The sequence below is a fragment of the Lepidochelys kempii genome, chromosome 15 (assembly GCF_965140285.1).
Source record: "Lepidochelys kempii isolate rLepKem1 chromosome 15, rLepKem1.hap1, whole genome shotgun sequence".
In the NCBI taxonomy this organism is placed as follows: Eukaryota; Metazoa; Chordata; order Testudines; family Cheloniidae; genus Lepidochelys; species Lepidochelys kempii.
This window is the reverse complement of record NC_136394.1, coordinates 21,594,920-21,607,175: the sequence shown is the minus strand read 5'-3', so window position 1 is coordinate 21,607,175 and position 12,256 is coordinate 21,594,920. Positions and strand designations below refer to the sequence as shown.

General features: G+C 39.9%; 1 protein-coding gene and 1 non-coding gene across 6 annotated transcripts in view; one reads left to right on the top strand and one right to left on the bottom strand.

Moving 5' to 3' along the window:
* RIMBP2 (RIMS binding protein 2) overlaps nt 1–12,256 on the bottom strand; it is a 280,445-nt gene that overhangs the window by 14,314 nt on the left and 253,875 nt on the right. For 3 of the 5 annotated variants that reach the window (XM_073312919.1, XM_078848948.1, XM_078848947.1), the window contains 3 exons: nt 8,140–8,257; nt 4,253–4,405; nt 733–917 (listed from right to left, as the gene is read on the bottom strand). In XM_073312919.1, the coding sequence (XP_073169020.1) occupies nt 733–917; nt 4,253–4,405; nt 8,140–8,257 (456 nt within the window). The remainder of the gene's footprint in view (nt 1–732; nt 918–4,252; nt 4,406–8,139; nt 8,258–12,256) is intronic. The other 2 variants (XM_078848949.1, XM_073312920.1) reach the window with 1 other exon arrangement.
* Nucleotides 12,004–12,089, top strand: LOC140899025 (small nucleolar RNA SNORD86). The gene has a single exon (XR_012155192.1). It is a non-coding gene; the product is annotated as a small nucleolar RNA SNORD86 (small nucleolar RNA).

Sequence of the window (12,256 nt, the reverse complement as noted above, 5' to 3'; positions counted from 1 at the left end):
AGATCCCTCAGCAGGAGGGCCAGATGCAGTCTACCCACAGCAGTGGGGACATTACAGCACTTGCACAAAGACAACTGGGGACATTGGGAAACATAGGGCAAGCATGAGCAGAAGCCACATTTTTTCAGCGGCTGGGACATGGGCTACTTAAAGGGCTGACCTGGCTTCACTGTTTAACTCCAGGAGAGGAGAGAAACACCTATCATCAGGCGGGTGGAGCCGGTCAGCCGCATAGGTGCCTATGCCTCGACCCTTTCCGGGACATTTTGTGTTTGGCTAGTGTAGGTGGCTCCCTGCTCAGCTTACTGGTTTCTGAGAATCCCTTTCTTAGGTGCCTAACTCTCCCAAGCTCTGGATGGGGAGCCTAGCTCAGGACTGATTATGCCAAGTGGTAGGCCACCTAGGGGGTAGGTACTGCAATGGTGAGCAGAGCACTGCCTAAGCATCTTTGATGACATGGGCCTAAGTAACTTCAGAGCCTGCCATGAAAAATTTATGGGATGTAGGTGCCTAAATCACTTAGATGCTTTTGAAAATTTTACCCCCACTATTTCATTTTTTTAAAGCCATCAGTACTAGACATGAGACAGTTCTCAACCCCGTGATACGTAAATGTGTGTGGCTCTAAAGAAAAGGTCTTGGCACTGATCCTAGAAACTCTTGTGTGAATGGACCCATGAAGGCCAGTTTGCATGATCAGGTCTTTGGTTTGCTTTGCTTTTAGATTCCCACCTTAATGATCTGTCCTTCTTTAAATGGTAGCTCTTCTTCTGCAGCATCAGGATTGGGGGACATTGTCAGTGGATCATAGTCAAAGAGGGCAACAAATATTCGAGGAGAAATATCCTCTGTGCCAGGATCTGTTTCTGATTCTTCATAAATATCTGCAGAAAGATGGTCCCGACTACAGTATCCATCTGTGAAAGTAAGATCAGAAGGGAGCAAAAATTCAGCAATGCAAGTCAGAATAATTTTTCAGCTTGTTCAATTTAGGTCTGAAATTTGTTCCTATATCTCTGTTTGAAATGGGACTAAATTACTGTGCAGTCGGGAACTTATAATGTGCTCCAGCAGGGTCTACACAGGCCAGTTAGGGCGTAGCCCGCTAGTGCACATTAGAATTTGCATCCCTCTAACATGCACTGTGTAGACAAGCCCTGTGTTTGCAGTGCTCAGAGGAATGGCACTAGGACATGACTAGCCATAACGGTGTTTAAACAAAGTTACTGCTAGCATGGTCCCACCCCTCATGTGAATGGGACTAAGGTTAAACCAATACTACAAAAACAACAAAATACGTTTTTGATCCAGCTGTGTTCCCATACAGTTGTTTTTTGCCTACAGTTGTGTTGTAATCCATCTAGACCTTTGCATTTAAGCCAAATACATATTGACCATATATATATATATATATATATATATATATATATATATATATATATATATATATATATATATATATATATATATATATATATAAGACATTGATCCTGCATTGAACTTTGTGCAGGGGAAAGAGCCCAGTGCAGGATTGGGAATTATACCTTTGTCCAATGCATAGTAAAAGCCAGGTCCCTTCAAAGTACGTCAAGTTGGGCACCCAAAACACAAACCACCTAAATCACTGCTGAAAATCTTGGCCCATCACATGTTTAACTTTAAGTATATACTTACGTCCCATTGACTTCAACAGAGAGTCAACCTCTTGCCTCAATGTTTTACTGAATCAAGGCCTTTAGCTACATCACGTAATCTTCCAGAACTTCCACTATTATCAATTTTTTTTCTGAAGGCCTACTTTATATGTTAAATATATATATATTTAGGCCCATATTTCTGCTTTAATAATATCTGCATAATACAGATTGTATATTTATTGAAATAATTTAAATGTTTTATTTAGGATTTAGTATAGAACTTTTTTTAAGATGACCCTCCCCACTTTACCTACTTCTAATGCCAGAGCACTGTTAAACAATTTTTTGGAATTAAAAAAAGGTCAGTTTAGAGGGGCACAGCTTCAAGGGGATGGCTACTGAAACTTGTGTCCAGAACACTAGAAAGAAGGTGGATAAGGAAATGCAGAACAGCCAAAGGATGGGAAACACAGTCCAACCAGGAAGCTTCACACAGGCACAAAGCACAGAAGGGAAGTGGAACAAGGACAGGACATGGACAAATGGCAACGGAGATTTCCCCCCAGTTGAATGATGTTTTATTTCCACTGTCACATGGACTGGAAATGCAAAACAGGGTTTTTCTTCAGAGTATTGCACATTTTGTTTTTTAAGTGAGACAGGTCAAATTATGCCCTCCTGGACTGGCAGCCAACTCCAGCTGAAGTCAGTTGGAGTTAGTTACAAGCATGAGTTGTGCACAGACTTTATCAAAACAGTTCTGAACCAGAATGGTGAAGATTCAGGATGGTCACATGTCTGTTTCAGGCAATCAGACATCTTGTGAGTGGCTTAGTTATTTATATTCTGCTCAGAGGCTATATATATGCTGCTTGACTGGCTGCTGTAGGCCAGATTTTCAGCTGATGTAAATTGGCATAGCTCCATTGCAGTCCTTGAACTATGTTGATTTATGCCAACTGATGATCTGGTTCAAAATATTCAGAGCTTTTTGCTCTCAGACCCAAAAACCAGACACCTACCTGTAACTTGTTCTTTGAGATATGATGCTCATGTGTATTCCATGTGGGTGTGTGCGCATCCTGGGCACCGTAGCTGTAGAACTTTGCCTAGCAGTATCCATAGGGGCGGTGCTCACACCCTGGAGCCTAGCCCTTCCCCTGCCCCAATGTCCTCAGTTCCTTTGCACTGAACATCAGAAGTACAGACTCCGATGCCGAGGGGACAGAGGATGGATTGTGGAATATACGTCTGCATCACATCTTGAAGAACAGCAGTTATGGGTAGGTAACCATTTTTAGTTCTTTGAGTAGGTGCAGTTGTGTATTCCATGCAAGCAATATTTGCAGGAGGTGGGGCACAGAGTCTATTTAAAGGAGGACGGCAGGACTGCCTTCCCGAAGTTTGCATCTGATCTGGACGTAGCTGTGATGGCACAGTGATTGGCAAAAGTATGCACAGAGAACCAGTTGGCCGCCCTGCGGTTGTCCAATATAGAAATGTCATTTAGAAATGCCATTGACGTTGGCTGAGCTCTAAACTAACATTTAAACTAAACCTAATGTACTACTACTGCTATATACAAGAAAAGGTCTCAGAAAACAAAGCAAAAGCGTCTGGTGAAGACACCACACAGCATTCTGACTCCAGCCATGGGCGGAGAGAAGGAACTGAGGGGGTTGGGCCAGCACCGCTCTTATGCAGCCAGAAGAGGGGCTAAGGCTGCATCTACTCAAAGAAGAACACTTTTTTAGTATTGATTTGTTTAAATGTTTACTTTGGCTTCTTTTTTGCTTCATTTGAAAGATGAACACAAAACTTAATGCTTCTCCCAGCTTCAGACCTGGCCTAAGCTACTTTTAGGTGGGAACAGTGTAAAGATATGAAAGGCTGAGAATTTTGTATAATTATGCAATGGCTTCTTATGGGGATGAAGCAGCAAACACAATCAATAATGGGTGGGAGACAATTACTACCTTACGTACGTCAATTAGCACTTGCAGTGATACAAGTGAGTACACATACTTTTTAAAATAAATTTTATTTTTACTTTCACTGAAGGTCTGATCCAAATCCCAGTGAAGTCAATGGCAAGGCACCCATTGACTTCCAGGGGCTTCAGATCAGCCCTAAGCCAAACAATAAACTAAGAGTGATGCTTGAGTAGTGCTGCTTCTCACTGTGGAACGTTTGGTGATGATGAACCTCCCCATTTTAGCTCTGTCTAGTGCTAGATTTATGAATCAAGTTGAAAGGTGATCTTTTTGATCAATGAGTGTTCAAAGGTGCATACATTAGATGTTAATTGATGTTAAACAGCCATGGAGGATAAAGGAGTAGCTTCACAGAGGTTCATGCAATGCAGTGTGCTTTGACTTGTTTCAGTATGGAAAGCTGGTTGCATGACAGTTATCAGTGGATGACTAAGGGCTCTTCCTCCCTTACAGCTGAGCTGAGCTGAACAAACTTACCTGGAAGAAGGGCAAACAGGACTTAAGAGTTAGCTCCCCTTGCATTCTGCATTGCATGCAATGTTGTCATACAGAAATGGCACTCATTAAACACCCAGCTCTAAATGCGTCTGTGTCAGAAAGGAGGAAGAAGGGTCGGCATACCGTATCTATAGTCAGAGGCCATGGTACGCTGCTGAGACCATTCCTTGTGTCCATCAATGCTGCGATAATAAGCTTCTTCTTTTACAGGTGAAATATTTCCCTCACTACCTGACCGAGACCGACCGCCTTCACTGTTACTGTCCATTGTAATTTCTATGGAGAAAAAGGGAACGATCTATTAAACATACTTTATAGTCTTCTCAGTGGAGGCTCCTGTAGGGCAAGCTTTGCCTACCTTCTTTTCTGACTCAGTTATAGCAGGATGGTTAACCACCTGCAGAACTGTGTGTGGCAGTTTTACTGACTGATTCTCCAGTGATTCTTCTACAGCAGAGGCACACAGAAAGGGGAGTTTGCTTTTTAAAGGGTCTTGCCTTCATGCTTTTTAAAACTTGCCTGGATTTCTGGAGGGTAAATGCAGACTCTGAGTTCTGTGGGGCAGGAAACTATATTTTTGTTCTGTGTTTGACCAGCGCCTAGTACAATGGGATCCTGGTCCATGACAGAGGCTCCTAGGCGCTATGATAATACAAATAATAAATAACAACAATCAGTGTTGTAATCCAAAGTCCCACTTTGGCAAGGTCAAGGTAAAAATGTAAAATACATTTCATCTTTGGAAGTAGATTATCTAAAACCAGAATTAAGTTGAAAATTTTCTGTTTCCAAGGAGATGTTAATGGAAATATCTTCGTAATCTAACAGGGAAATAATATAAAATAAGTTTAAAATTGGAGGCCTTTTGGATAAAGATGTGTCCCAGGAAATATTTATCCTAGAAGTATCACAATTTTGGAGATCCCTCCTGCTAACTATTCCTTCTGGAGTTGATTTATCACTTTTATGGATTTCCTTTCATTTTATATCATGCAGGCAAATTAATAGCTGGAAACTCCAGCTATCACCATAAGATTTTAACTGCGTTGTTGATTGACTTGAAGCTAATTTTCAAGGAGAGAACAACGTATGAACAGCCAAACCCTTATAAAAACAATCTTACTGACCTAAGAATAATAGTAACATTTTAGTGATGCTGAGCAAATATATAGTGCTCAATACATTTCTATAAGAGAATAAACTGTGACACTGTAATTAAACCCATACTGATAGATGTAGGCAGCCCTACATTCTTTGGGCCTTAATGGAATAAAACCTCTACTAACTGCAGTTAACGGGAGTTTTGCTCCAATAAAAACTTAAAAAAAAAAATTGGGCCAAATTCTAAAGAACCCTCTTTTTGTAATGACAGAGCCATAATATCTGTTTTATTCAGTCCTCACTCAGGCAAAACTTCCTTGGAAGTCAATAGGAGCTTTGCCTGAGTGAGGACAGTGTGATCAAGTTGGTACAATGATCTGCTACAGGGTTTGATTGGATACATTGGTTTTATTCAGTCTATCTGCTCTGCAGATCTATTCCCCGTCCTCTTGTCTTCTGTAGCAAGCCTTCAGAGGATGACTATTTTGTGATTTTTACCCAATCCTTGTCTTGACTGACGTACATTGTTGATGTGGGTAATTATTACATCATGGGTACTTATTTATCACCAATTACATTTTTAATAGCTAACGAATTGGTTATGTTGATTTTATTAAATACCCTGATGAGTTAAGAGAGCCATGTGTACTGCATGCCTGGTAACGCAGCTTCATATTAGTTCTGTTCCTGTGAACACTATTAGAAACCTGTTCTCTTTGTTTAAACATGGCAATATCATCAAAGAAGTCAGCAGTTAGGAATCCTGAACCATAACCATATCACATTAAGAATGATACTGGATAGGATCTTTCATCAATTTCACAGAAGACCAGAGGGTAATTCTTTCATTAGATACTGAAAATACTGCCACTGTGGGTTATGTCTTATCAGTGTTAGACAATATTGTAATTCAATCCTTATGCGACTTCCCCAGAAAAGCATTCACAGAGCATACTTACTGCAAAATACACTAATGCATTCTTGAACTCACACTAAAGAAGAAGATTAGAGCCTTATATTTTATTCTCTGTTTAATTATCAATTTGAATGTGGACTGATTATAAAAAAATGAATTCCTTCTTATCTACTTCCTAAAATGCTGCTCTTTAGCTACTGAACAGTGAAGTCATTATTTAATAGTTCCTTGGGTTCCAATCTTGGTTAGAGAAAGCGAGGCCTCCTGTATGTAATCAGGCCCCCGCCCAATCCACATCTTTCCATTAAAATCAGAGTTAAAGGAAAATCCAAAGGATTAATTTAACCAAAATTATTTCAAATCCCACGCCCCAACTATTTGTTGTTAAATTATTTTAACAGGTGATAAAAATAAAATCTTAAATGCACAATATATTTTAAGTATTCCAGGCCTAATTGCCCTCTCCCCCCCAAAAAATATTTACTCTTGGGGGGGGGAAGCTACAAAAAACAAAAGGGAGACACTGATCTAGCAAACATCAGCCTAAACTGAGAATGTTTATCAGCTGATAATTATCTGGCTCAAATAAGTGTCACAGGTTGATATTTGCATATGCACTTTCTGGACCTGATTCTCCCTTTACACCTTTCTTTTTTCTTTTAATACCAGTAATTCCATTGAGTGAAGTTACTCCTGATTTGTAAAAAGAAAAGGAGTACTTGTGGCACCTTAGAGACTAACCAATTTGTAGCAGTGTAAGTAGGAGGAGAATCATACTCTCTACATATTCTTATTAAAGGCACTTGGAATGCTTTTATGAATTACAGTTGTATTTTTTTAAAATCCACAGTTATCATAAATTATTATTGTGTCCTTAATATCCATTAGTTTTCCCCTTCAGAGCAAAATCTTGCTAACTTTACAAATCTGTAGAGGGTGCTGTACACCACAGAAAGGTTTCTGTTTAAATTTCCTATATGGTTATTCTGCTGTGTATCCATTGGAGGAACTGGGAGAAACCATTTCATGTTTAACAATTAAAAAACCCGTGTTGCTTATATTAAGTATCACTATGAGGTTGCTTTCTGTGTGGAAAGTTTCTCATTCACAGATAAAGCTTCAGGACAGAACTGCTTAATGTTGCCTTGAGTTCTCTGGATTTCTGTGTATACTGTTAATAAGGAATCTTCTAATGTAAGCACAGGCACCGGAGGAATTACATCCCATGAAGATTTTATTTCTGTACATAGTCTACAGTTTTCCATTTACACGCCTGTGTTTCTTGCGTTTCTGTGTGGTTGTTCCTAGTTGTTTGTGTGGTGTGCAAGTTTTGGTGAAAGTGTTTTTGTGCTTGGTGTCTTGATTCCATTATCTTGTCTGCAGTACTTTTTGGAATTTCTTGTACATGGCAAAATATATATTTTAGGTCATGATTTAACCAGAACAGAGATGGCTTGATTAGAAAAAGCAAATCTAATGGACATACTTCAGTATTACTTGCTCATTTAATTTAATAACCTCAATTTTCCTTGCTGAATTCCAAAAAGTAGTTAAGAGAATGGAAGGTGAAGGCAAATTGATGGTAGATGAATGGAATGATGGATGGATGGATAGATGAGTGGGTGATTGCATTTATTTTAGGTATCATATTCATAGCATGTCCACACCTTAATTTATTTTAAAGAATGAACTGTCTACTGTAGGTTTTAAATTGTAGCTATCATCAACCAAAGCACACATCTTGATTGAAAGCTCACTGGAGTCAATGGAGAAACTCCCACTGACGTCAGCGGGTTTTGGTTCAGACCCTTAAAAAAATCTTCAATACACTCATATTTAACCTAAGACAAAATTGGTTTTAATCTTCGTTCATCTTATATAAAGGATTTAGAGTTATTGTGGTTGAAGGGTTTTGGGCTTTGTTTGTTTGTTTTACCAATCCCCCAGCTCTGCGGCTGTAAAGAATAGAAATGCACCAATCAGGCCAACTAACCAATGGAAGGGACCAACATTGGTCGAGACCTTTGTGGGACTGCACTGGCATGAGACAACCTTCGACCCGTGTGCTCCACTCTGTCAGGTCGTCCAGTGGATGATGGATTCCCTAAAAGCTAAAAAACAAAAACAACAGGTTTGCAAGTTACACAGCTGGGTGCATAAAAAGGGCATGTTAATCATGTCAGTCACTTTCAGAAGCATAAGCTCTAAAGGCAACTAAACGTAGTTTTTAAATGAAAGGTTAGCTGAAAAGTTCTAGTGATGCCTCCTAAACCTGCAAAAGAAAAATGGTTCCCTGAAAAATGGTGCACCCTTTGTAAACAGCAGTCACACATTAGAACAAAGAAATAATAATAATAATTTTGGAAACATTCTTTTGCCTTTGTCATTGCTACTAACTTGGCTCAGAGCACTTTTAACTCTCCCTGAAGAGGACTAAGACCACTCACATTAGAGCTGTGAAGACAGTATATGATGGGGTCAGGTCAGTGCATTAGTTTTTTTACCTAGATTGTTTTGCACGCTTTGCAGCACATTAACCAGTATATGTCCTTCTCCTCTTGGGGTCTTTGAGAACACTGCTCCTCTCAGAATGCCTTTTGTGGTTACAGGCTTTTTAAAAGTCACTAACCCTTGCAGAAGAGATTCATACAAATTTCACCTCACACCACAGCTGGTTCTCTTTCTGTTCACTAATTTGCAATAAATTTTTATTTTAATGCTTTCCAGGGTGTCCCTTTCAACAACTGAGATTAAATGCAGCCTTGGCACCAATTTTAATAGGAGAATTTTTAAATGATCAATTCGGAATAAACTGCTGGGCTAGGCATACAGCAGCAGCTGAATCTACTCTTACATAAGACATTAGATTGGAGACAGCCAGTCTTTGGACAGTTGCAGACTGAGAGGCTAAAAAGCTTGTTTAGTGCTCTTTGGGAACAGAGAGGCCTAAAGATGCAAGTTCATGAAGGCTCTCTTGTGGACTAATATACAGAAATGCAAACAGGCAGGATCACAAAGGCACCCTTGTGGATTAAGATGTGGAATGGCATTGGCCTGTTCCTCTGGAAGAAGCTGTTTGCCTGCAATCTCATTTGGAGATGCAGTCTGCAACTTCAAAGGCAAGAAGAGATGGTCTAAAAAAGAGGGCAAAGAAGTGACAGTGCAGGAAGAAGGTGGAGAATGGAAACATGGTGAATCTTGTGACTCCAAGAAGCTTGCTTGGTCACTGTCACTGGGGGGAGAAGATATTTTTTTGGTACTTGCCCAAAGAGAAGGACTGAAGATGAAGAGCAATTCCTGAAAATCTGGGAGTGAGGAGAGCAAAAACAACACGACAAAATGGAATCTTTAAGACAGACCATCAAAATAAAAATTCGTGAAATGCTTTCTTTTTTTCCAGTTAAAAATAAAACCTATTTTTACTTTTTAAAGCACTATTCTGATAGTCACTTTAAAGATAAAAACAAACTTTTGGAAAATTATAGTTCAGCTAACCCTTAATTAAAATTTAGATTCAGTTGTCCTTTAACAAAAGCAGCCATTATTGTAATTTGTTCTGTGGGAAAATCATTGTTGCAAAGCAAATTAAACTGATTTCAGCATGCTACAAAAGAAGCTTGTGAAGCAAAATGCAGATTAATAAATAAAAAATCATGGGGGGAGGAAAGAAATAAAACAACCCCCAGTAGATAGGTCCCAAAGATGGATTTTAAGAAAAAAAAATCAAAAGAAGAGGGAGGCGGAAAAGAAAAGAAAAGAAAGAAAAGAGATGGATTTGACAGGCAGATGTTAGAAGGAAGTTTTATTTCACACACCAGAGAGTCTTCTGCATCTCTGTGGGATGGCTCTGCATGTGGAACAGCTGCCCTAGAGTTATTCACTTGTAAGTTGATCTTCCAGACTCGTTGAACATCTTTGCTAGTCAAATTATCTGTTCTATTGCATTTTTGAGTCTCAGACTTTTCATAACTGGGCTTGGCCTCCTCACTTCTGGGCTCTATAAAGGAAGGACCCAAGCCGTCAAAGTCTTCTTCAATGCTGCTTTGCCTGGTTAAAGTTTTCCTGCGAGCAAACAATGGCCTTGTGCTTTTTCTGCATGAACAGTTATCTGTCTCTGCACAACAGCTAGGCGCAACATTGGCAGAAATCAAATCATAAGCATTTCTGAAAGTAAAACGAGATTCTTCTTCCTCACTTCCACAGTCTAGTCCGCTGTCAGGGCTTCTCGTTAAGGATCTACTGTAGTTATATCCTTTGTCTTCTGAAGCAAAATCCTCCGTGCCCGAAATTCTGTGCTTGGCTGGGTACCAAAAGTTGTGCTGTTTGTCTTGATTGTAGGGTCTAGGTGGTCTAGTGCATCTAGCGACCACAGGTTTCATTTTATAGGGCGTACCAAAACCCTGTTTGTGCAATAGTTCAGAATATTCAACCTCCTCTTCAGCTACTTCTGGGATACTGAAAAGCTTTTTACTGTGGTGTATCTGCTGTGAAAACTCAGGCTGTTCCAAAAAAGCAGCTCCAGTGGCCCTATTCTTAGAGCATTCCTTAACAGTATGTGATGTTAAAACCCAGGTGGGGAACAAACAGTGCGTGATAAAAATAAAATGGGAGGGAAAAGGGGGAGGAGGAAAGAAAAATAAAGACAGAATTAGTTTTAGAGCAATGGCAAACATAAGGCATGCAGTTTATTCAGAGAGGGGGGATGTCATGCTCTGAACAGGAATCTGGAAATAAAGACATGATTAAATTGGCTTGGTGTCAGCTAGAACACAGGAGGTCAGTACAAACACAGCTGATATTGTGATGCTTTAACAAGAATAAACCCATGCATTCAACACAAAGCAATAAAAGCGGCATACAAGTTCAGCTGTGGTGAGAGTGGAGGTGAAGTTAGAATATGGCGCGAGTGCTTAGAGTTCTTTGTGCTCTGTGCCAAGCTGGAATTGTTCTAGTCCGTGGAGTGTATCTCGGAAAGCGTTCTACAGCAGAGTTTTCTTTCTTGCTTTGCATCAGTTAAAGTATCCTAGGTGATTAACAAGAAACTCCACAATGCCATCCTGCCCAAAGACAGCAAACTCAGGGCAGGTATGAAGTCATAAAGGGTGCTCTGCAAATGTCAAAATAGGAGTTTTTGTGCCCTCCACAACCTCATAAAAATTACACGCTTTTTAAGCTTGGCTTTCACAAAAAAGACCCTGAGAATTGGGGGCTACCTGCAGCCATTGGTCCACGCTGGATCTGTCATCCTAAATCGGCTTAATAAAATTCTTACTTGACAAGCAACCTGTTACTTGACCCAAATATAAGTCTCAGTACATACCAGATGTAAGTAAGAACTACAATGGACTGGACAAAATCTGAACAGCTTCGATAAATGAAATAAAAGACACATTTTATTTTTAGGCTTACAAAAATTGAGGAATAGTGTAATTGAAGGATCCTATGCAAATGTGTCTCCCTGGGACTCTAAGCAGATGCTGGGCTATCCAAATTAATGAGAAAAGAGGTGTTGGCTTTGAATAAAAATTACACCCTTTTTAAGCTTGGCTTCCACAAAAAAGACCCTGAGAATTGGGGGCTACCTGCAGCCATTGGTCCACGCTGGATCTGTCATCCTAAATCGGCTTAATAAAATTCTTACTTGACAAGCAACCTGTTACTTGACCCAAATATAAGTCTCAGTACATACCAGATGTAAGTAAGAACTACAATGGACTGGACAAAATCTGAACAGCTTCGATAAATGAAATAAAAGACACATTTTATTTTTAGGCTTACAAAAATTGAGGAATAGTGTAATTGAAGGATCCTATGCAAATGTGTCTCCCTGGGACTCTGAAGCAGATGCTGGGCTATCCAAATTAATGAGAAAAGAGGTGTTGGCTTTGATCTATGGAGTCCTTAGCTATTTGGGTCATGGACACCACACCTCTCTGTGCTTTACCCCAATGACAGCAATCAGCTTGGGACTTCTGAGCAGACAGTGCCTGGATTTATGCACGTGGGTAGTGAGGGCAGGATCTTCTTAGTGACTTTGGAATTCTCCTTCCCCTTTGGTCCAACAGAGCCTTAGTTTGCTGCCATTCCAGGGACATTACAAAGCCCATTGC